This window comes from Pongo abelii, chromosome 9, assembly GCF_028885655.2.
Source record: "Pongo abelii isolate AG06213 chromosome 9, NHGRI_mPonAbe1-v2.0_pri, whole genome shotgun sequence".
NCBI lineage: Eukaryota > Metazoa > Chordata > Mammalia > Primates > Hominidae > Pongo > Pongo abelii.
The window spans coordinates 56,749,135-56,774,998 of NC_071994.2; the positions used below are offsets into that span (position 1 = coordinate 56,749,135).

General features: G+C 35.9%; 1 protein-coding gene across 8 annotated transcripts in view; it reads right to left on the reverse strand.

Moving 5' to 3' along the window:
* PRMT3 (protein arginine methyltransferase 3) overlaps positions 1 to 25,864 on the reverse strand; it is a 127,614-nt gene that overhangs the window by 29,551 nt on the left and 72,199 nt on the right. For all 8 annotated transcript variants that reach the window (XM_054525818.2, XM_054525813.2, XM_054525819.2 and 5 more), the window contains 2 exons: positions 16,436 to 16,623; positions 14,035 to 14,121 (listed from right to left, as the gene is read on the reverse strand). In XM_054525818.2, coding sequence (XP_054381793.1) covers positions 14,035 to 14,121; positions 16,436 to 16,623 — 275 coding nt within the window. The remainder of the gene's footprint in view (positions 1 to 14,034; positions 14,122 to 16,435; positions 16,624 to 25,864) is intronic.

Sequence of the window (25,864 nt, forward strand, 5' to 3'; positions counted from 1 at the left end):
ATAGTAGGATTCTGCTGTCAGAGATTTTCCAGAAGCATAATAAGAAGATTTAAAGAACACAATTGCAAATAAATGGGCTAATCTTGAAGTTTTTTCTTAAGCCATTAGAAAAATTTAAAGCTTAATTAAAAAGTAAAATGAAAACAAAGAGTATTATGACTAAGAGATGACTGGTTTGAATTGTAAACATTTTAAAGTTTCTTTTAATAGCAATTGCATTAGCCTTAAAAAACTGAGTAACTGAAAGACTTGTTTTGATTCCATCCAAAGCTAAATATTGGTGCCTTTTAAATATCTCTATCATTTATCAAGTAGTTTTTTTTTTTTTTTTAAAGAGACAGGTTCTCACCCTGTCACCCAGGCTGGAGTATAGTGGTACAATCATTGCTCACTGCAGCCTTCAACTCCTTCATCAAAGAACTGAATTGAGAACTGAAAGGTAACATAAAATTTACTTTTACTTCACTAACTTATATTTACTTTCATTTACCTTTCCTAACTTTATTTCTGAACTTTCTAAAATCCTAAATATGTAGGCCCAGATTTATTTTCCAGTTTGGGCTTTAAAAAGCAATTTATCCAAGGATGACTTCTAATTAGGATGTAGAGGGTTGCAAAAGACCCTCACTCTGACATAACAAAAAGAAAACACTAGACTGACTAAACATTTCTCATTAAAACCACAGAGGAGTCTTACTCGCAAATAGGTCTAAATAACGGTCTCCAGAGGGGAATAAATTCTTCCTAGCTGAGCAAAAACAGCTGCTTTCATACCTGAGGGCATTTGCCCAATGCTAGGGCCCATGCGGTGGGTAAAGTAGCAAAAATGCCACAGGCACAAGAACTTTGCTGGGACAAGGAAACACTAGCCAGGCCCAGTGCACTGGTACACTAGTATAGTGCCCTGGAATTTGGAGAAATCCAAAAGGCAGAGCTGGTCTTCTCTTCAAACCAATTCTCCCTCATGTTACTTATTGGAGTGGATGAAGCTGGTGGTTGTGCTGCAAAACAGGAAGAGAGGGGAGTTTCTCCTAAGCCAAAACCTTCTGCGGCCACACAGTTCACTATCTCTATTAATATGACATTACTATTCAATTATCTGCTATTCCAGAAGCTACTGCTTAGAAAGAAGAAGGTATTTGTTTCAGGTACCTCAAGAAAATCTATTTATTTGAACAACAGATATAACAATGAATTCTCAGGAGAGTAAATATCCTCCCCTCAAGAACAGATGACTCACTATGCTATTTACTCTTCAAGACTCTTTTTTTTTTTTGTGAGATGGAGTCTTGCTCTATCACCCAGGCTGGAGGGCAGTGGTGCTATGTTGGCTCATTGCAACCTTCACCTCCAGGTTCAAGCGATTCTCCTGCTTCAGCATCCCGAGTAGCTAGGACTATAGACATGCACCACCATGCCTGGCTAATTTTTGTATTTTTAGTAGAGACCGGGCTGGTGTTGAACCCCTGACCTCAGGTGATCTGTCCGCCTCAGCCTCCAAAAGTGCTGGGATTACAGGTGTGAGCTGCTGCACCCGGCCAAGACTCACTTTAAAACCCACCCCTCGATGTGTCTACCAGTTCTCAACTCATGCCAAATCCTAATCAGGACCTTTTCCCTCCAATGCACACACTGAAAGACCTGCTGATCTCTACAAGAACTCTTCCCAAGAACTTGGCCAGAGGGAAGGGCTTGATCTTGTGCTTGACACTGGAAATCAAAAGGGATTGACCCCTCCCCCTAGCTAGCTAGGAGATATTCTTCTAAGGGAAAATATTACCTACTCTAGTCTGTATTATTCTTTTATACAATGTCTAGCATAAAATATGAGAACAAACTGGAAAATGTGACCCTTAAAAGGGAAGAGAAGCAAAATCGCAGATCACTTGGGGAATTAGCAAATTACATCTTAAAAGAATGATTATAAATGTCAAGGAATTTAGATAAAAAGATGGATCAAACTGGTTAAAGAGATTTAAAAAATTCTAAAGATGAAAATAGAAATTGTACAACTAAAAAATAACTGAAATAAAAATATTTATTGGCTAAAAATGAACAGCAGAAAGAATGAATTAAAAAGTAGGTGAAAAAAAATTATCTCAAAGGAACTTATGAAGTGACTACCATACTTCAAGCTTTTCCTTTATTTTGGGAGGGGCAAAGTTTTCACTTCCTCATGGAATGTTGGCTGTAAAATTTATTAACTACATTTTTCCTCCAGAAACCCAGTCCCACACCACGCTCGGTGTATCTCTATATTTAAATCTTTACATTCATATTAAAATGTTCATAGTACTTGCCTCCTTTCATTTAAGTGCCTTTCCAGGGCAGAGAATATGTTTTGTTTTGTTTTTGAGATGGAGTTTTTGCTCTATTGCCAAGACTGGAGCGCAATAGGGCGATCTAGCTCACTGCAACCTCTGCCTCCTGGGTTCAAGCAATTCTTCTGCCTCAGCCTCCCGAGTAGCTGGGATTACAGGTGCCTGCCACCACGCCTGGCTAATATTTTTTGTATTTTTTTGTAGAGATGAGGTTTCACCATGTTGGCCAGGCTGGTCTTGAACTCTTGACCTGAGGTGATCCACTCGCCTCCGCCTCCCAAAGTGCTAGGATAACAGGCATGAACCACTGTGCCCCGCCATGTTTTATTTGTTTTTATGTGCCTGCTTTATAGACAAGTACTCGGCACACAGTCAGCATTTAATATTTGTTTAAATCTGTTAATGTAAAGATTTAAAAGATTTAAAAGGCGGTGGCTCATGCCTGTAATCCCAGCACTTTGGGAAGCTGAGGTGGGCAGATCACCTGAGGTCTGCAGTTCAAGACTAGCCTGGCCAATATTGTGAAAGCCCATCTCTACTAAATACAAAATACATCTCTACTAAAATACAAAAATTAGCTGGGCATGGTGGCATCTGCCTGTAATCCCAGCAACTGGGGAGGCTGAGGCAGGAGAATTTCCTTGAGCCTGGGAGGTTGAGGTGGCAGTGAGCAGAGATCGCACCTCTGCACTCCAGCCCAGGAGACAGAGCTAGACTCTGTCTCAAAAAAAAATAAAAAGACCTTCAATATCTCTCATGACACTATTCAAATTTATGAAGTTTGACAGAATCCAAAATAAAGGACTTTGAGAGGTTTTTAAGTAAAAACAGAGTCATGTGCCACATAACAATGTTTCAGTCAATGACTGCATATACAATGGTGGTCACATAAGATCATAATACTAAGGGGGCCAAGATGGCCAATTAGAAGCAGCTGCAGTCTGCAGCACTCACAGAGAAGCAGCAAATGAATTCAGCAACTTCATCTGAAATATCCAGGTTCTTGTATTGGGACTGACTGGGCAAATATCTCAACCCACAGAGAAAGAAGAAAAGCAGGGTGGGGTGATGAACCAACTGGGAGCGGCACTGTAGAAAGTAAAAAGTTCCTCTTCAAAGTTTCCCTTCTTGTTAAAGGATAATAATAATAAATGTTAGAAATAATAATTTCTTTTAAAGACTAAGTTTGTTCAAGCCCCCTTGCTTTGTGCTAATAACTCTTTGTTAAGCCCTATCCTATGTAGCTGTTACACAGGCTCACAGGCAAGTAGTACATTCTAGGTCCTTGTACCTTAACCAAGATATTTGTGCTAGATGTGCTCACAGGCATGTCCCAGCTTGCAGCCTACCCCTTCCTTATTAAACAACTTCCTCTTTTCCTTTGTCCTTCCATTGCTTTCACCTATTTAGAAAAGTTTAAAGTTATTAGCCAGTCAGGTTTTAGTTTAGATTGTGAGGTCTGGCTCCAGCCAATGGAAACAAGACATAGTAGCAAAGATAAGCTGCATCAAAGACATAAATTGCTTCCCTCCTTTGTTCAAGTGTGCTTTTGCCATTGTTCTATCCACAAGGAGCACCCTTTCTGCAGAAAGTAAAACTGCCTTGCTGAGAGAACTTTTTGTCTAAATGCTGATGTTTCCTTACAGTAATGAAGAACAAGCATTCTAACAGCACAAAGCCAAAGGAACACTCAGTCCCAGCTAAGGGAAGTGGTGAGTGATTGTGCGATCCTGCCCAAGAAACCACACCTCTCCCATGGATCTTTGCACCTAAGAGATCCCTTTGTAAGCCACACCACCAGGGCCTTCAGTCCAATACATAGACCTGTGTAGAATCCTGGCAGAGCAGCCACTGGGGCATACACAGAGACTCAGGAGTTTTGCATACTCTGGCCCCAGGATTCCTGGCAAGGCCAGAGATCTGTCCCTAGATACTCTTAGGAGGGGAACTGAATCCAGGAAGCCAAGTAGTGTAATTCTGTGGGCCCCACTGGCTTGGAATTCCAGTCAGAGAGGTTTGCCTGAGAAGGACCAAATTCCCAGGGGGGAGGGGCAGCTGCCATCTCTGCAGTTCTGTCAACTTGACTATTCCAGCCTGCCAGCTCTGGAGAGTCCAGATGGCCTGGACAAGGAATGGTCCCCCACAACATAGCACAGCTGCACTACCAAAAAGGAGCCAGACTCCTTCTTTAAGCAGATCCCTGATCCCACTCCTGCTACCTGGGAGAGACCTCCCATAAGGGGTCTCTAGCCACCTCCTACGGGTGCAGTTCAGGCTGGGAACAGGTCAGTACCCTGCAGGGATGGAGCTTCCAGAGGAAGGAGCAGGCTGCCATCTTTGCTATTTTGCAGCCTTCACTGGTCAAACCCTGTATGACACTTGGTATGGGAAAAACTGAGGCAACTAGGGACTGGAATGGACCCACAGCAGCCCTACTGTTAAAAACAGAAAACAACATCAATGAAAAACCTGACACAAACCCCATTCAAAGGTTAACAACCCCAAAGATGAGAAAGGATCAACACAAAAATGCTAAAAACTCAAAAAGCCAGTGCCTCTTTTCCTCCAAATGACTGCAACACCTCTCCAGCAAGGGCACAGAACTGGGCTGAGGCTGAGATGGCTGAATTGACAGAAGTAGGCTTCAGAAGGTGGGTAATAACGAACTTTGCTGAGCTAAAGGAGCATGTTACAACCCAATGTAAAGAAGCTAAGAATCATGGTAAAACATTACAGGAGCTGTTAACCAGAAGTAAAAAAGAATTGAAATCAAAACAGTCTCTCAGACCTCAGCACAATTAAATTCACTCAAAACCACATAACTACATGGAAATTGAACAACTGCTGCTTAATGACTCCTGGGTAAATAAGTGAAATTAAGGCAGAAATCAAGGAGTTCTTTGAAATTAATGAGAACAAAGAGACAACATACCAGAATCACTGGGACGCAGCTAACGCAGTGTTAAGAGGGAAATATACAGCACTAAATGCACACATCAAAAAGACAGAAAGATCTCAAGCTGACATCCTAACATCACAACTAAAAGCACTAGAGAACCAAAAGCAAACAAACCCCAAACCTAGCAGAAGACAAGAAATAACCAAGATTAGAGCAGAAGTAAAGAAGATAGAGACACAAAAAACCCTTCAAAAAAAGAATCCAGGAGCTGTTTTTTTTTTTTAAATTAATACAATAGATAGACTGCTAGCTAGATAATAAAGAATAGAAGAATCAAATAAATACAATCAGGAATGGTAAAGGAATATTACTGTGGTTGCCACAGAAATACAAATAACCATCTAAGAATACTATAAAAACCTGTACATAAACTAGAAAATCTAGAAGAAATGGATAAATTCCTGGACATATACACCCTCCCAAGACTGAGCCAGGAAGAAATTGAATCCCTGAACAGACCAATAATGAGCTCTGAAATTGAGGCAGTGATAAATAGCCTATCAACACCTCCCCGCCCCCCACCCTCCAAAAAAAGCCCAGGACCAGATAGATTCACAGCTTAATTCTACCAGAGGTACAAAGAGGAGCTGGTACCACTTCCACAGAAACCATTCAAAACAATTGAAAATTGAAAAGGAGGAACTCCTCCCTAACTCGTTCTATGAGGCCAGCATCATCCTGATACCAAAACCTGGCAGAGACAAAACAAAAAAAGATAACTTCAGGCCAATATCCTTGACGAACATCAATGCAAAAATCCTCAAAAAATATTGGCAAACTGAATTCAGCAGCACATTAAAAAGCTTATCCACAGCAAACAAGTTGGCTTCATCCTTGGGAGGTTGAACATATGGAATCAATAAATGTGATTCATCACAAAAACAGAACCAATGACAAAAATCACACAATTATCTCAATAGATGCAGAAAAGGCCTTCAGTAAAATTCAACATCCCTTCATGTTAAACACTCTAAATAAACTAGGTATTGGTGGAACACATCTCAAAATCATAAGGCTATTTATGACAAACCCACAGCCAATATCACACTGAATGGGCAACAGGTGGAAGCATTCCCCTTGAAAACAGGCACAAGACAAGGATGCCCTCTCTCACCACTCCTATTCAACATAGTATTGGAAGTCCTGGCCAGGGCAATCAGGCAAGAGAAAGAAATAAAGCATATTTAAATAGGAAGAGAGGAATTGAAATTATCTTTGTTTGCAGATGACATGATCCTGTATCTAGAAAACTCCATCATCTCAGCCCAAAAGCTTCTTAAGCTGATAAGCAACTTCAGCAAAGTCTCAGGATACAAAATCAATGAGCAAAAAATCACTAGCATTCTCATATACCAACAACAGGCAAGCTGAGAGCCAAATCATGAATGAGCTCCCATTCACAATTGCTACAAAAACATACCTAGGAATACTGCTAACAAGGGAAGTGAAGGACCTCTTCAAGGAGAACTGCAAACCACTGCTCAAAGAAAACAGAAAGGACACAAACAAATTGAAAAACATTCCATGCTAAGGGATAGAAAGAATCAATATTGTGAAAATGGCCATACTTCCCAAAGTAATGTATAAATTCAATGCTATTCCCATTAAACTACCATTGGACATCCTTCACAGAATTAGAAACACTATTTTAAAATTCATGTGGAACCAAAAAAGAGACTGAATAGTGAAGATAATCCTAAGCAAAAAGAACAAAGATGGAGGCATCATGCTACCCAACTGCAAACTACAGTACATGGCTATAGCAACCAAAACAGCATGGTACTGGTACAAGGACAGACACATAGACCAATGGAACAGAATGGAGAGCTCAGAAATAAGACTTCACACCTTCAATCACCTGATCTTCAAAAAACCTGACAAAAGCAAAGGGGAAAGGAGTCTCTAATAAGTGGTGTTGGGAGAACTGGCTAGCCATGTGCAGAAAATTAAAACTGGACCCCTTCCTGACACCATACACAAAAATTAACTCAAAATGGATTAAAGACTTAAATGTAAAACCCAAAACTATAAAAACCCCCGAAGAAAATCTAGGTAATACTATTAAGGACATAGGCATGGGCAAAGATGTCATGACAAAAATGCCAAAAGCAATTGCAACAAAAGCAAAAATTGACAAATGGGGTCTAATTAAACTAAAGAGCTTCTGCACAGCAAAAGAAACTATCATCAGAATGAACAGACAACCTACAGAATGGGAGATTTTTGCAATCTATCCATCTGACAAAGGTCTAATATTCAAAATCTACTGGGAACTAATGTAAATTTACAAGAAAAAACATTAAAAAGTGGGCAAACGACAAGAACAAACACTTCTTCACATGTGGCCAAGAAACATGGAAAAAAAGCTCAACATTACTGATCATTAGAGAAACGGAAATCAAAACCACAGGGAAATACCATCTTATACCAGTCAGAATGGTGATTATTAAAAAGTAAAACAGATGCTGGCGAGGTTGTAGAGAAGGAGGAACGCTTTTACACGGTTGGTGGAAATGTAAATTAGTTTAACCATTGCGGAAGACAGTGGCAATTCCTCAAAGACCTAGAGGCAGAACTACCATTTGACCCAGCAACCCCATTACTGGGTACATATCCAGTGGAATATAAATAATTCTATTATAAAGATACATGCACATGTATGTTCACTGCAGCACTATTCACAATGGCAAAGACATGGAATCAACCTAAATGCCCATTAATGGTAGACTGGATAAAGAAAATGTGGTGCATATACATATACACCATGGAATACTATGCAGCCCTAAAAAGGAATGAGATCATGTCCTTTGCAGGGCTGTGGATGGATTTGGGAGCTGTTATCCTCAGCAAACGAATGCAGGAACAGAAAATCAAACACTACATGTTCTCACTTATAAGTGGGAGCTGAATAATGTGAACACATGGATACCTGGGGAGGCAACAACACATACTGGGGCCTGTTAGAGGGAGGAGGTTGAGGGAAGAACAGCTAATAGACACTGGGCATAATACCTGGGTGAGGGGATGATCTGTACAGCAAACCACTATGGCACACATTTACCTATGGAACAAACCTGCACATCCTGCACATGAACCCCAGAACTGAAAAGTTGAAGAAAAAAATTGTAATACCGTATTTTTACTGTACCTTTTCTATGCTTAGATACATAAATACCATTGTGTTATAATTGCCTATAGTTGTAAATACAGTAACATGTTGTACAGGTTTGTAACCTGAGAGCAATAAGCTATAGTATATAGCCTAGGTGTATAGTAGGCTATATAATCTAGGTTTTTGTAAGTATATTCTATAATATTTGCACAATGACAAGACTACGTAACAATACATTTCTTCACATATATCTCCCTCATTAAGTGATGCACGACTGTATTAAAAAAGTCTGCTTCTTTTTTAATTCAGATGTTTAACAACTGTAGTAAAAGAAAAATTCCTAGGAAAAACATGTTAAGGAATATTTGCGAAAATTGAAAATTCCTATACCAGTCATTCTGGTACATGCTAATAGAAAAGTAGAATAAAAGAAAAAAATGCTGAAATTAAGATATAAAAACTATTAACAGATGATATATCAAATAAAAACCTTTACAGGTCGAATATCTATAATCTGAAAACCTGAAATGCTCCAAAATCTAAAATTTTGGGTGATGACATGACACTCAAAGGAAATGCTTTTGGATTTCAGATTTTTGCATTAGGAATGCATAAATGGAAATATTCCAAAATCCAAAACACTTCCGGGCCCAAGCATTTTGTATAAGGGATACTCAACCTGTATTATTTGTGTGAGCATGTAATCTGTCTGATAAATCCATCTTAACTATTTTCATCTTTAAGGTAAACAACTCATTTGTTCTATAATAAGCATTGTTCAAAATCATTTAATGTATACTTAGAATTATGAACGAACATACCTTTCTATACCTTTAAGTAGCTTACAGACACACAGATGCAAATATAAATGCCACTTGGCATACAGAGTAAGAGAATATTACACAAATGACATTACAAATAAACGAGAACTCACAAGATAAAACATGAGTTCTAAATTTTATAGTCTTACTGCTTTTGCTTTTGAACACCTATAAACTTTTCACAAAAAAATTGACTTTATTGTTCATTTTTGGCTAGGTTAAGCAGGCTGATAAGATAGATGAAATGTCAGGAGCCAGCTAAACTTCATCTCGATTGTAAAAGCAATGACAATTTTATCTAAACTGTCAAAAATATCCTAGAATAAACTAAGAAATGCTCAGAAAACTGGTATGTGGTACCAGTATTCATTGAAAAATTATCCTTCAATCATTATAGATGATTCAAGATTCAAGACATTTAAATATCACATGTTAAGTTCCTAAAATATAAAGTCTGTTAATGTAAAACATTAAAATGCCATGAAACTTCATCTGTGGCATATGGGGATATGTGTATTTGGTGGTGGAGAAGACTGCAGAAGAAAATGTTATTCATGAAAGGTTCTAATAATCTTCAAGAAGCTATCTAAAAGCATTATCAGTCTATAGCATACATCTTATTAAAATACAAAAGGGGTGTTCTTAGCATCTTGTAACTTTGTAAAATCCAATTTCCTCTAACTTTTAAATTAGCCCACAAATTTAGAATCTCATTAAGAAATAAATGGTTATGACCAGGCACAGAGTGGTTCAGGGATTACGCCTGTAATCCCAGCACTTTGAGAGGCTGAGGCAGGCAAATCATCTGAGGACATGAGTTCGAGACCAGCACAGCCAACACAGTGAAACCCTGTCTCTACTAAAAATACAAAAATTAGCCGGCTGTGGTGGCGCACATCTGCAGTCCCAGCTACTAGGGAGGCTGAGCCAAGAGTATCGCTTGAACCAGGAAGGCAGAGGTTGCAGTGGGCTGAGATCATGCCACTGCACTCCAGCCTAGGCAATATAGAGTGAGATCCTGTCTCAAAACAAACAAAAAAAAAACAAAAAAAAAAACCACATCATATATCATACATCTATTTAAACTGGGCTAACTATAATAGAGAAATTCTCCACCTTAATTAGTAGCTAAGCATTCAAGTTTCAACACAAGAAGAACAGCATTTAATATATCTGAAGGTTTGTACTTAGCAGTACAAATTCAGATACTTTCTTCTTCCCTCTATCTAAAAAAGCCCAATCTCTTCCTCTTATTCCCCAAAGTTACTTTATTCCTTTACTAGGCTTTTTCAAAAACTTTCAATATCTTCACTAATTCTTCTAACTATAAAGGGGAAACAAAGTTCCACTTAGGCACTCATCCTTTTTAATACTTTTGTTATGGATTATTCCCACATAAGCTGGGCGACTAATCCATTCAAAGAGGCCATGCTTGCATAAGTAGCTCGAGATGGATAGGTCCGTAGGAGGGAGGATAAGGAGTTGACACCACCTCAAAGAGCAAGAGAATCGAAGTAAATATGGGTGGATAGTTAAGATTCACAAATAATGAACACCTAATAAAAGCATTAGGCCACAACGTCTTACGTATGTCAAGCTCACGTTAGAGTAAGCATGCTGGGAAGGAGGTTTCCAAGAAATGCAGATGCTTAACCAAACAAGTATAAGCTTACTCTGAGAGGATAAAGAAAAACTTCAAAGATCTACTTCCTATCTGCTGCAAAGAGGATGAACTATGGTACTGATTTCATCACATGAATCTGTGAGGCCTGTCTCTAAGAAGAGTGAATTCTGATTATACATATTCTCTTTCCCACTTCATTCCAGCTGCTGGACTATTTGCCAAAAATAAACATTGTTAAATCTGTTTCAAATGCAACACGAAGCCTGTTTTCTTCTACCCCTGTAAGATCTTATTCATAGGTTTCTCTATGTTCTTTTAATAGTTTCTACAATCCCACGACAGTTTTTTGGGTCAGGAAAGAGTAAGGAGATTTTATTTCACAAGTAAAACACAGTAATTTTTTTCCTTCACCAGTAAGATGGGAATAATATGAGTACTCATCTCAAATGGTTATTATGAGAACTAAATAATGCTTTTAAAGTGATTAGCACATTACCTGACATTCAAGTGTTCAACGACTGTTGATGTAAGTTACCTTCCTCTGATAATATTAACTAAATTTGAAAGGATAATGTCAGAAGACTTAACATTCAATGCTAACTACTAAAATATTTTATCTTCAGTACCTGGCATGCATCCAATAAATGGTTTGTAACAATACATTCTTCCTGAGGTGAGTTATGGAACTAGGTTATTCAGCAGTCACTAGACGCCTATAACTCCACTCCAACCTCCTGCCACCTTCTTTGCAAACCTCAGGCTCACCTAATTTCCAAACAAACTTTTTCATAAACACCATTCAGACAAGTTGAGACTAAAAATGCAAATCTAAATAAAAGGTACTTTATAGATATAATGTAACAGTTTACTTATAATTCATTTTTCTTATGGAACTTTGTACAGGGACAAATGCAGCAAGTAACTATTTGATACTTAGATTCTTCAATATTAAAAGTTCAATTACAATCTTTGAATTAAATAACTTTACCAGTTTTTTTCTTGTTTTCTTTTTTACTCTTTTAAGTATACAGAACAAAACTACGATGACTGAAGGATACAGTTTCATTTAATACAAACCTTCTTGTACTCTATCCTAAATACTAAGAAATAGAAAACAATTCCATATATGTGTTATGAAACTCCAGATCTGTAGTATAAAACTAGCTAAAACTGCTTTCCAAAACTTACTGACAGCTAAGGCCCCACATCACCTAGATTCACCAAGCAGATATGCTGAATGAAGATTTGGAAGGAGGACATGGCCTACATGGGTTGGGAGGACAGAGGACCAGGAACCAGGATGGTAGCAAAGGGTTTTGTTCATCTGGGGTTGTCAGTGGTGGCTAACACGGAGTGGGCTAGGGGAATTAAGGTAAATAGAACCTACAGTGGTAGGCTATTTAAAACAGGCAGCTCTGTAGCAGGCCAGTTCAAAGGTGTGGTTCTAGAAGTTTCTAGAAGTTCAAAATATAGTCTGTTCCTTTAGCTCTCCCAATGTGTCAGAAACTATTGTATTCCCTCTAATAAATCTCTCAGTTTAAACAAACTGATTTAAATTCTGTTGTCTAAAACCAAGAACCCTGACCAATAAACTAGAAAAAAAGAACATTTCAATGAAAGTCAATAAACTTTTCTAACTAGAGTTCACAAATATGCACAAGCTTTTGACATCTTCACTAGAGTTTTACATCTGCTCTATTTTGATTCATGTGATAGTCACTGAAAATATATGTGAAGTATATATTTAATACTGGTGACATGACAATTTATTCTAGGAATTCCTTTATAGATGACTGATCAATTTTCATTAATCGAGATGGTCTTTTTTCAACTCTCATGTATTAATAATATCAAAACAAAGAGGAAAGTCTAGGAGTTAGCCTTTAGCCTAATTTCAATTGACAAAAATAATTTCAATTATTAAAAAGCAGAATTAGAAAATGCATGGGAAATGAATCAAATTTTGCTTTTTGTCAATTAAATAAATGATGAGTACTCCAAAGTCACAAATCTTTATTTGTGATATTTAAACTTTAATCTGGATATTTAAATTAAACTTAAATCTAGATATTTAAACTTTAAAAAATTATAAAGCCAACTTCAACTAAAAGAAGATTCCCTCAAACATCAAAGTACATTGTTAAACTTATTTGGATATAAAATAATCACTGAATCAAAATGAACTGAAACAATTGTAAAGAAGACATGAAGTCTTGTGTATAATATATCAATCTGAACCAAATATTTAAAAGAATCAGGCAGAAGACTCAATGTTAACATGACTTATAATCTATTTTACAGATTCTGACAATACAATTTTCCATAAAAATGTTAACTTCTGAGGACATAGTTTTAAAAACCATATATTTTTAAAATAATATAAATATGTTAATACCACCTACATAAACTCATACTATAAGTAAAGGAGCACATTTTATGAACAATTTGAGTCTCCTGACAGCAGTAAATGTTATCTTAAAAAAAATAAACATTTATAAATTGAGATGAAAAATTTTTTATATTTTAATAATCTAACGTTTCTGGCTATATTGTAGGTGTTTTCACATGTATCTCATTAATCCATGTAATGAGTCATCGAAACAGAATTATCCCCATTTTTCTTAAAGCAATTGAATAGTCTGAAGTACAGATTACTTAGGTAACTTAACAATGAAATAAGTGGTAGAACCACATAGGAACCCAGATCTGCCTAACTTTTCCAAAGGATTTTTTCTATTAGACTATTAAATTATTATTAGATTTTTGAAAGGTAACTCAATAGCAGTTCAGTAATTTTTTCATACATAAATATAAAATATAAAATAGTCTACCAAATAAACATATCTTCCATCTAAATTAAATGTGAAGAGTTAAAGGGAGGAATAGGGTATGAACTTTGGTCTTTGAAGATAAAGTTGAGTGCTCTTGACTAATCACGTGATAGGAAATAATGAAGACTCTATAAAGAAAAATCATTATGTAAACAGGGTTTCCTAATACTTTTTCTACTGAATTAAACTTTTTTGAAGTTTACTGACCTATTAACCAGATCTGTTCAATGGCCTAGCAAAGGCAATGGTAGACTGTCAGAGGCAATAATCATTTTCATTTGTCACAAACCTGGTAATTAAACTCATTAGCCTGCCAATCAACTGCACTGCTAGTGAAATTTGTAAAAGCAGAATGAAATAGCTTACCGTGCACATGGATGTCTTTGTGATTTTCAGGGTAAAATCTGATGAAAACTCCAAATCTGAGATAGACGTTGTATGGCAATCTATATGCTACCCATTAAAAAGGAGTGAAGAAAGAGCTTAGTAAAAATAGTCCAACAAAACAAAACAAAAAACCAAAACAACCCAGACAAACATTACTTCTTTTATGCACAAATGATTATTGGAAACCAAAGTTTTGCAAATTTTACTCACATGCTAATTTTTGGAATTATTTATAAGTTTAAGGAGTACTAGCACTATAATCTTGTTAATTTTTCCTTAAATTCATTTAACTTAGACTCCTTGTAAACAATAGTATTTATCAAATCATAGCTGTAATCTGCTAAAGTTTTCCTGACACACTAAAATAAATACTTTCAAATAAAAAATGTTTTCCTGTGTTTCACCTAACATCATTTTGCCTATCGTGTAGGGTACACCCACCACAACTGCTATAAATTATGTGTGATAACAGTCAATACATTTATAGGAACTGCCAACTTGAAAACACATGCTAATGAAAAGAAAGTTGTTTTAAAATTCATGACTATAATTGTATTTGAAGATAGGTTTTGTTAGATATGAGGAGAAACCACACAATTCAAACAAAACAGCAAAACTATGGAGATTCAATCCAGAGAAAAAATAGCAAAATATCTTTATTTTCCCATTCTGCCCTTTTTCAAATCCTTCTCCATTATACTTTGGAGAAAGGATGGAATCACCTTTCAACTACAGCAGTCTAACCAGAAGTGTGCTGTAAAGACCATCATCAGCTGAGTAGATCCAGCCAGGAGTAGATCATAACCCAGTGAATGCAATTAATGTAACCACACATCTGAGACACTATTGAAAACAATTTGAGAAAACATTTTAACAGTACAATGTGTTTGTGGGAGGACTGGAGAATACAGAACAAACTATTTAGTTAAATAAATGTTAAAAAAAAAAAAAAAGGAGTACGTACACTTTTTAACACCTTGTTTTCAGGTCTAAATTTTTGTCTCAACTATTTATTCATAGCAGTTTTTGCATTAAGCAGAGATCACTAGAGAGAGAAATCAGCAACCTCCACCAAGTCTCCTCTTTCTGCTCAACTTTAAGCCTTAGTTGGTTATAAGTGTACACTCCTATCCTGAGCCAAAGAGCCCAAATAAACTCTTTACTCTCAGTGTACCAGAGCACTGAACAATCTTATAACCATCAAGCAGACTGTTTTTCTTAAAAGCTGAACGCACTTTTAATCAGTCTACTCTTGTTAAGAAACTTCATGTTTATTACTCTATACTAACTTTTAATGCTTTATCCATTTAAGAAAATTAAATATGTACTAAATATCTACTTTGTACAGAGAAGACATATTGATGCTATATGAAAGTAATAGCATGATTAAAAAGAGAAGACAGCACTTTGGGAGGCCGAGGCAGGTGGGTCATGAGCTCAGGAGATCAAGACCATCCTGGTCAACATGGTGAAACCCCGTCTCTACTAAAATACAAAAAATTAGCCAGGCATGGTGGTGCATGCCTGTAGTCCCAGCTACTCAGGAGGCTGAGGCAGGGGAATCGCTTGAACCCGGGAGGCGGAGATTGCAGTGAGCTGAGATTGTGCCACTGCACTCCAGCCTGGGCGACAGAGCGAGACTCTTTTTTTTTTTTTTTTTTTTTCCTCTTGAGACAAAGACAATATCCTGAACCTAACACTGAACATACTGCTCTAGATTTGATTATCTAGTTGAAACAGACAAATTAAGGAGTTAAGAAAAGCAGTATTATTTTTTGCTGCAAAGTTATTAGTGAACCCATGTAAATTCAACATAGAAAAATTCACAATAAAACCAGAGACTAACATGGCAAAAAATAAGATGACAAAACACAAAAGGAATTAACTGAGAAATCTGAACACAGTAGGGCTTTCGTTTCATGGGCAAATTCACTATATGTAATTACTTAATCTGAAAACGCTGGAAGAAATCTGAATGAGAGAAGTTAAACTGTGTGGAATATATGACACAAATGAATAATCTGGCTGTAAATGAGAAGCTAAAATAAGGCTGGGGAGGGTGATGAAGCAGAATTGATAATACAGCAGGACTTTTTACCTTGATTAAGCCAAAGTAAATATAAATTATTCAACCGGTTCAGAGTTAGATTTGAAGGACTGTAAAACTGAGTGTAAGGAGTTTTAACATATAGAGAAGTGATTCTAAAGAGATGATATAGTCAACTGGTAAATATTATGACCTCAAGTTGTTTTAGACTGATTACAATGGGAAAAGTACTGTTTGGAAAGCCCACATATAAAATCAATATATTATTTTCAAATGCTGAACTAAGAAAAACAGCAATACCATTATAAAAAATAAAGTTGGTAAAACACCTACCTTAATACCACAAGGTTCTGAAATAAGAGTCTTCGGATCTAAAACTTCCACAACAGCCTCTGGAATAACTGCTTTCTTCATGCAGGACATCTTGAAGCCATAGACATCATCCCAAAAAGCAATTCTATCAGCATGTTTATTCACATCACTCACTGCTACTAGGCTGATAGTGCAAATGTCAGGGTAGACTGTAACAAATAAAATGCCCAACAATTAAGCAAGCATTATCTCCCTTCCTCATGGAATATAATTTTTTAAAGGCTAAATATAAATATCAAATCCATCAGTAAGGATTACTAGCAATGGGAGATTAATGAAGGTATAGATCAGGAAAAACAACCATGCTTCATCTTGTAGCCTCTTTTAAAAACAGATAAGCATTATCATGATGATAAAAGTAAAACAGGGATTCCAATGATAGGGTTTGAATTAAAATAGGGTTATATAATTAAACAATCCTGAAATAAACATATTTATTGATATTAAAACTTAAAGTATGCTAACTTAAAAGGTACTAGATCTTTACTTATTCCTATATTCCTCTAAAAACATGCAGAAAAGGACAAATCATTTAAAAAGATATGTAGCATGTAAGAAAATCATGTAATGGGGTTTTATAGTTATATAGAAGACCACTTCATATTACTCTTATTTAATAGAAAAATATTTATAAGCATAAAGTATGTGCCAGACATATGTGCCAGTCTAATTTACAGACTATGGACACATATCACTATCCTCAATAAACTTATATTTAGACTATTTTGAAAAAGAAATGCATAGTTATTTGTGAGGTAATAAATACTAAGAACGGGAGCATACAATGTACTAAGGGAGCTCATGGCAAAACCAGCTAATTCAGACTTGGCTGGAGCAGGGGAGAAGGGATAATATATAAGATAAGAACTGAAGCCCAGTAAGTTGGGAGTGGGGAGGGAGAGTGTATTCTAGGCAAAGTGAGCAGCAGTGTGCATAAAGGGTCACAATAGATGGGATGGCCCATATACAATCTAATTGAGAGAGAAATAAGACACAAGGCTAGAAAGGTAAGTAGGGACCAAAGACTACATGCTGAATAAACCAAATTAGTAAATTGGACTTAATTCTAAGAATAATGATAATCCAGTAAAAAATTTTACATAGGGTAGCAACATGACTAGATTTTGATTTTAGACAAACCACCTGGAATGCAATGTGGAGAATAATGGGAGGGTCTAAGATGAAAACAGAGACAAATTAAGAGATGGTTAAAATAAACCAGGTGATCTGAACTAGGATATTGCTGTGGGAATGGAAAGGATGAGACGTATTCAAGGGATATTTACGAAGTAGAACTCAGAGGACTTTGAGGCTGACAGGCTGTGGGGGAAAAGGTCAAGGATGACAGTATTTAGCTTTAGTAACAGCACAGATTGTGGTACTAACCATTATAATAGGACATAAATATGGGCAGATCAAAAGGAACAGGAGCATTTAGTGCTTAAGAGACAAACAAATAAAAATGTCTGAAATGTAGCTGAATACAAAGGTCTGAAATTCAAAAAAGGATATCTAAGTTGAAGACATAAATTTGGAGACCATAGGCATATAAATGAAAGATAAGTAACAGGAGTTCATGAGACCTAGGGAGAATAGATAATGAATACTAGAATTCAAGGGACTTGACCGAGAAGCTGGGGCCACAAAAGAGAACCAAGAAGGTAAGTGTTACATGAGTTAAGGAAAGAGTGATTGAAGGAGAAACTCTCCACTAATAACAAGTAAAGAAATAACAAAATTAACTTTGTCTTTCCAATATCTCAAGTATCAACTTTTAGGGTACTCATGAATTAAAAATATAAATCACATGTTCCCATATCAGCAAACTGAAACAAGTATAAATGTACCAAAGAAATGCAGCAAAAACAAAAAAAAAACAAAACAAAAAACCCATGAGTATTAACCAGCTTTCAGGTGTAAACAGTAGAAACATTACTCTCTCCTTCCTCCAAACATTTATTTCCACAGCCTTAGCAATTTTATTATTCAATGATAGCAGCACTAAATTATTCTCCAAATAAAGCCCACGATAAGATCTACTGGCACCAACGCAACTGCTTCCAAATCTAACTTGTGAGATACTCAGAAAAAACTACCTAGTACTGAGTCACTGATAAGAAGTTTCTCAAGTCTTCCCTGATAGGCATGTGAGGGAGGTATGCCAGCTGCACCAGACCATGGTCCATTGCCATGCAAACTCTGTCCTTCCTCCACAAACAGGTAAAGCCTCTGGATTGTGTTTAAATTCTTGATTGATACAAATTCTTCAAAGTAACTGATTTGTTATTGAAAATGTTAACTCAGTAAGAGGATCAGCTATAAGGAAGTGTATTTAGTTTGCTGAACCAGATCCTTAGGATGAGAAACAATGAATAAAAAAATAAGAATTCAGAAGCAGCTTTAGGTATGTGGCTAAGTTCCTGATACATCCTTTGTTGGACTGAATAATTATAGAAGCTTTCCCACATTATGCCCTGTCGTTTCATCATTAAAGAGGAACATAAATAAGGGTATAGTCAGGTGGTCAGCAAACATTTTTTGTGAAGTTACCAGTTTAGGTTTTGTGGACAAAACTGACTTTTGTTGAAACTACTGCTTTCTGCTATTGGTGTGAAAGCAGCCATGGACAATATATAAACAAATGAGCATGGCTGTGTTCCAATAAAACTTTATCTACAAAACAGGCAGCAGGCTAGATACAGATACCCTTGATATAATTGAGCAGAAATGGAGGGGGGTTATTATCAGGGCCACCATATGGTCCTACTTCAGGGAGTGCCATTCACACTATATAGTTAATGGGAACTGAATATCCTCTGGAGTTGTGCAGTACACAGACATTCAAGATACTTAACATAGTTGATAGAGTTCTGCTATTTTAGAATATCTTTTAAAATCTTGCTGAAGTTTTAAAATGCCATCAGTCTCTCTATCAGGGTCAGCAGACTATGGCCCATAGTCAAATCCAGCCTGCTGCCAGTTTTTGTATTAATATATAAAGTTTGGCTGTAACACTACCACATTCATTTGTTTACATGTTGTCTACGGCCACACCGCACTACAGTGGCAGAGTTGAATAGTTGGGACAGGGGCTATATGGCCTATAAAACTGAAAAAAATTTACTACATGGCCTTTTACTGAAAAAATTTACTTATCTCTGGCTCTATATTAAGTAATATATTAGTGACACCATAAAACTAAAGATAACTTTTTTATAAGAAAAAATTGTAACTTACTAAAAGTAATAAAACAATTTTGAAATTGTTGATAATTAGAAGAGAAACTAAAGAAGAACATGATTTTATTTTTGGGTGTTGTGTATTTTTCAAATTATTTGTCTTTCACAAAAATACAGAAAAGCACAGTTTTTATATTGCTAGAATTTGGAAATAAAATTATTTTTAATCTTTCGGTTAGTAAGATCTATGAATATGCATAAGGATATGTAATCAGTGTTATAGGTCAATTTGGTTCTATAACCACCTCCTCACAGCTGGCTAAAATCTTGGACCACCTACCAGAATCCTGACCCTTTACCTTTGCATTCTGACACATTTGTCATTTGATTTTTGTCAGATAGAAGCTATAATTGAATAATTATTTCTTGTTGTAGGTGAAATTAACACAGCGCTGATTGGACAAAAGCATCCTCTTAACAGACCATTTATAAATTAATGGCTTTGACATCTGTGTCCTTCTCGATTCACTGCCCAGAATTCATTTCTCACTAGAACGGCTCACATGGTGAATAGATAAAGATGGGAAATCCTTTATCCCTTAGAAATGCCTCATAAACTTTTGGACACTAAAGGATAAGACAGAGATGCATAAAGAAACAATTTCTAGTAAACACTAGGAATTTTGTATCACTGTTTGTATAAATAACCACAGAGTAAAAAGATTTAAAACAAAGGAGATAGTAAATAAGTCAAAATAAACCACTTTTTTCACAATATATATGAACGATATGAAGATTTTAGTGAAATAACAATGGTAGCAAAAATGCTTGATATGCATAAAAGAAAATGTACTAGAAAGTCACCAAATGGGAATTAAATGAGCTTTAAAAATTAGTTTCTAGTTCATATAATAAAGGTATCTTTAAAAAGTAGTATTTCTTTGGAAATTGGACTAATTTCCCCATTATTCATTTATAAATAATGACTAGACCCACTAACGTTTAGCTAAGGCTAACATATAGCTGTAATATGCTTTGAAAAATTATATGCTGAAAAATAAAAAATGACACTACTACTCTATTACTGAACAAACTAATAAATGTGAAAAACGCAGATCTGAAGATGAGGAAGTAGACAGTTATGAAAATACTAAAGGAATCCTTTAAGCACTATGAACCAATGCCAGTGGCTGATTATATTGAGATAATCTATGTAAAAGTGTAGAAAATGTGAAGTGCTGTATAAAAGGTAAGTGTTAATACCACAATGCTTAAATTCATTTCATAACTTTTATAAAGTATACACCTAATGCTAATCTCATGTTCACCAGTTGTAACTCAGACTGGGAATTAACATTTATTGAGCAACTACTTTGTGTCAAGCATCTCATTTAGACTTTTGAATAATTTTACAAAGTTGGATTATAATCTTCATTTTATAAATTAAAAAAACTTAAATTCAGAGAGTAACTTGGGCAGAAAGTAACTTGCCCAAATACCTGGTCTTCTTCAGCTAACCAGATAACTAGTCAGCTGATATAGCGGAGATTCAACTTAAGGTCTAATTGTGAAATCCATATGCTTTCCATTATGCATGATGCCACATTTTAATGCTTTTCAAATGGAAGAAAAGGAAAGAGGAACCCCAGGTTCCTAAGGTAAACGGTACTTGCTGGAAGAGAAGGAAGGAGAAAGGGGGTTGGAAAGAGTGGAGATAAATAAAATTTCAGGACAAAGTAAGGAAAATGGTAACATTTAAGCTTATTTTGCTCTGAGCAAAGGAATGAGATGACAGGGCAAAAACAAAACAAAAACACTAAAAAGGAAAGCAAGCAAGCAAGGTCAAGAGATCAAGACCAGCCTGGCCACCATGCTGAAACCCCATTTCTACTAAAAATACAAACAATTAGCTGGACGTGGTGGCAGGGCGCCTCTAATTCCAGCTACTCAAGAGGCTGAGGCAGGAGAATTGCTTGCACCCAGAAGGCAAAGGTTGCAGTGAGCCAAGATCGTGCCACTGCACTCCAGCCTGGGTGACAGGGACGTACTCCATTAAAAAAATAAAAATAAAAAGGACAACTTAAAAATGAAAAGATACATTATGCTCATGAACTGGAAAACTCAATATTAAAATGCTGATCATTCCCAAATTCATAAATTCATTCAATCCAATCCCTTCATAATTCTAGCAGTCTTTTTTTTTAAGCAGAAATAGCCAGATTATAACATTTATTTTAAACTGCCCCCTGCCACATGACCAAATTATCAAAGCAATTTTTAAAAAGATCAAAATGGGGAGATTTTCCTTACCTGACCAAGACTCGGTATAAAGTTACAGTAATTAAGACAGTATGTTACTGGTGAAAGGACAGCCTTAAAGATCAAATGAAAAGAACACAAAAATAGACTCACATGAATATGGCCAATTAATTTTCAAGATATGCCAAGCAATTCATGGGAAAGAATAGCATTTCAATTAAGGGTGCTAGAAAATATTAATATCTAACCTTACCTTACACTATACACAAAAATAAATTTGAAATAAATCATAGACATAAATGTGAAAACTGAAACTCCAAGAAACACAAGAAAATTCTGTGTGACCTTGAGTAAAGCAAAGATTTCTTAAGACATTTTTCTTAATATGACAGAGACTGAGCACACGTTTAAGAGTCATCTGTATTTCCTTCTTTGTAAGCCACCGTTCAGTTATTTGTCCAATTTTCTACTGGGTTTGTGGTCTATTTATTTATATAATCTGCCTATATGTGGGAGAGATTAGCTTTCTGTTGTGACAGAAATTGAAAAATTATTTTCAGTATGTAGTTTCTCTTGTGACTTTGCTTATATCATATTCTGCCATTTAGAAATTTATATAGATGCAATTAGATTTATCAATGTTTCTTTCAGGGTTTCTGAATTAAAGTTCTTACTTAGAAAGACTCCCTTCCCCCAAGTTTAGAAACCTATGTTTCCTTCTAGTATTTTTAGCATTTGACTTCTCTTGCATTTAATCTTTGATTATTTGAAATTCACAGTGTACAATTTATTGTGTGGATTAAATTTTACTTTTTTACACAATTGTCTCAATAGAATTTGCTACAGTATATCATTTCTTCAATTATATGAGATGCCATGTATAGTTAGGCCTATACCACTCTCTTCAACGCATCTCTCCATTCAAGAACCAATAATATATTGTTTTAATTATTAAGGCTTTATAATGTGTTTTAATATTTGGTAGCAGTATTCCTTCTGCTACCCCCCATCCTGCGCCCTTCTATTTTTCAGAAAAATTAGGAATCAAATTTTCTCATAATTCATTTGACCTGAAGAAGGTGGAAATTGCTACTTCAGCTGTTTTTAAAAGTCTCTTTTCTGAAGTATAATTTATATGCAACAAAACTCACTCTTTTTGGTATATATTTGCATGTGCTTTGATAAAGTCACACAGTTATGCAATCACCACCATAGTCAAGAGACATAAACGGGATCTACCACCACCAGCCTCATCACTCAATTTAATGTTAGCTTTGTAGTGCTAAATGTACTTAATAATTCTACTACTTGATCTGTCAGCTTTAAATAATATTCTTTAAGTTTCTATTATTAAAAATAAAGCAATTAAAATGTGAACACTTCTACCTGCTGTCTGCATTCCCTTTCCAATTTTTGTGAGAAGGAGTATTTGACGCTGTTAGCATATAAAACATTTATATTCTATGTTGTCATCCTAAAATATACATTTATTTTAGTCTTAATCGTAGTTGTAAAAACACCCATTGGTCATAACCAATATTTTCCTATTTTTCCTTCTCATCTCTTGTTGGCTGCATGTAAAACATTACAATTCCTGATACACAATTAGTGCTTAGTAAAAATTAGCTAGAAATAGTAGAAATCATTGCTAGTAAACCTGCTTTCATGAACTTTACAAAATTAGTTTTCTTAGAAGTAAGGGTAGTAAATACATAACTCTAAAATACAGTGGAATTGCTTGATTGATAATGGGGTAGATGAACATCCAAGTTATTGCCTGTGCTTCATAAAGCCTTTACTGCTCACTATAATATGTATGGTGAGACATAAATTGAACTTAAACTCATGTAAAAATAAATTGTGGTCCCATCACGTTAGTATGGGCCTTCAATATTCTCCCTCTCTCATACTGCATTCATTCTTTCTATAATCTTTTTACTACTAATTACTTGGTAAATCTTTCCTTCAGAAAAACAGAAAGGAAAACTTTGCTTTGTGATAAAACAATGAGCATCTAAATGACCGGTGATATGCATCAAGACATACTCAAAAACACAAACAGACTAAACTGTTTTGTGTTACTCTTTTCTGAATTTTCTTTCTTTCTCTTGATTCTGTTAACAAATAACATTCAACAGCACTGCTTAAAGAGTTAAATGCTGACCTCTCTTAAATATACCTCTGTATTATCTTAATACTAATATTAGCTATATAAAAGTATAGAAAGAGCTAGATATATGAGCCTCCACTTTATCCCTCTGATGATAAGAAATAGCTCTGCCATTGTTCACATTGCTGTAAGTTCTTAATGAATTTCAGTGAGAATTCAATTTAAATGTATTAAGTTGCTGTCAGTTCCTCAATAAGATCAAGTCAGGCAGGTCTGGAAACAGTTACTTGGATCTTCCCTAGAACGTCAAGGCAATAAACACGTTTAAAAAATACATTTTAGTAGGAAAACAAGGCTTAGTAAAAGGAACATGAATATTGGAGGCTGGCAGATATGAGTTTAAAAAAAAGTGATGGTTTGCCCATTTAATATGTGTCATTCAGGACACTTTTAGGAGACTGTTTCTAAAATCTCAAAGGACTATTGTGAGGATTATGTCTAGTAACATAAATGAAGGTAGAGTATATTGTTTGGCAGCCAGTAGATGGTCAACAAATGATGTATAATGTTGTTTTTAAGTCATTAAATGTTGCAGTTTATGTATCCCTAATCTGAAAATCTGAAATGCTCCACGTTCTAAAACTTTTTAAGCACTGACATGAACCCAAAGGAAATGCTCACTGGAACATTTCAGATGTCCGATTTTCAGATAAGCATGCTCAACCAGTAAGTATAATGCAAAGATTGTACTCGGAAACCCCCCAAAACACAAAATCTGAAACACTGCAGGTCCCAACCATTTTAGATAAGGGATATTCAACCTGTAGTAGTCATTAAAAAAACAAAGCCACTGCAGTCATAGAAAGTTGCAGCCAATTGTTGCAGGGTAAAATATATCTAAAAATTCTAGCCAGATTCATGACAGAAATTGGGGACATATCTTGAAATGGTTGCAGAAAATAAAGTGATAAAATGGGCACATTTTGAAAAAGAAATGCAATCCATTTAAATGCTATTATAAAAAGAACTCTCTTGTTCTGGAGAATTTTCTCTGTATTTATGTTTTGGCCTTACCGATTTTCTTTCTTTTTTTTTTTTTAAGATGGAGTCTCGCTCTGTCACCCAGGCTGGAGTGCAGTGGCAGGATCTCCTCTCACTGCAACCTCTGCCTCCCGGGTTCAAGCAATTCTCCTGTCGGGACTACAGGCACCCACCACCATGCCCAGCTAATTTTTGATTTTTTTTTTTTTTTTTTTTTTTTTTAGTAGAGACGGGGTTTCACCACATATTGGTCAGGCTGGTCTTGAACTCCTGACCTCAGGTGATCTGCCTGCCTTGGCCTCTCAGAGTGCTGGGATTACAGGCGTGAGCCACCACACCCGGCCGGCCTGATTTTTAACTGTACCAAAACTGCCAAAGTAATTTCATAGAACATGGATGGTAGGAAGCATAATTATGGTCAAGTCCTTTGCATCACTAGTTTGAAATGCCTGCCCCTTTCATGTGACAGTTTTACCAACTGTATTCTGACCATGGAAACCATTTACTGATTCTGAAGCTTTGAGAAAGGTAAGATGCAGGGAGATAAGTGAAGGAGGAACATGCCATTCAATTCAGTTTTAATGATTCTTTAAATGATTCAATTCAATAAACAGGGATGATGCTCCACCTACATCCTAGAAGCTGTGGAGCTCATTTAAGAGTTAAAGCTAAACAAACATAATCCCTGTCCTGAAAGACAATTATTTTGTATGTATATAATTGCTCACAGCAGACAGTCTGTAAAAACAGAATCTCACTCTGAGTATGCAGAGTTAATATGATTAAAAGTTTTCCAGAGAC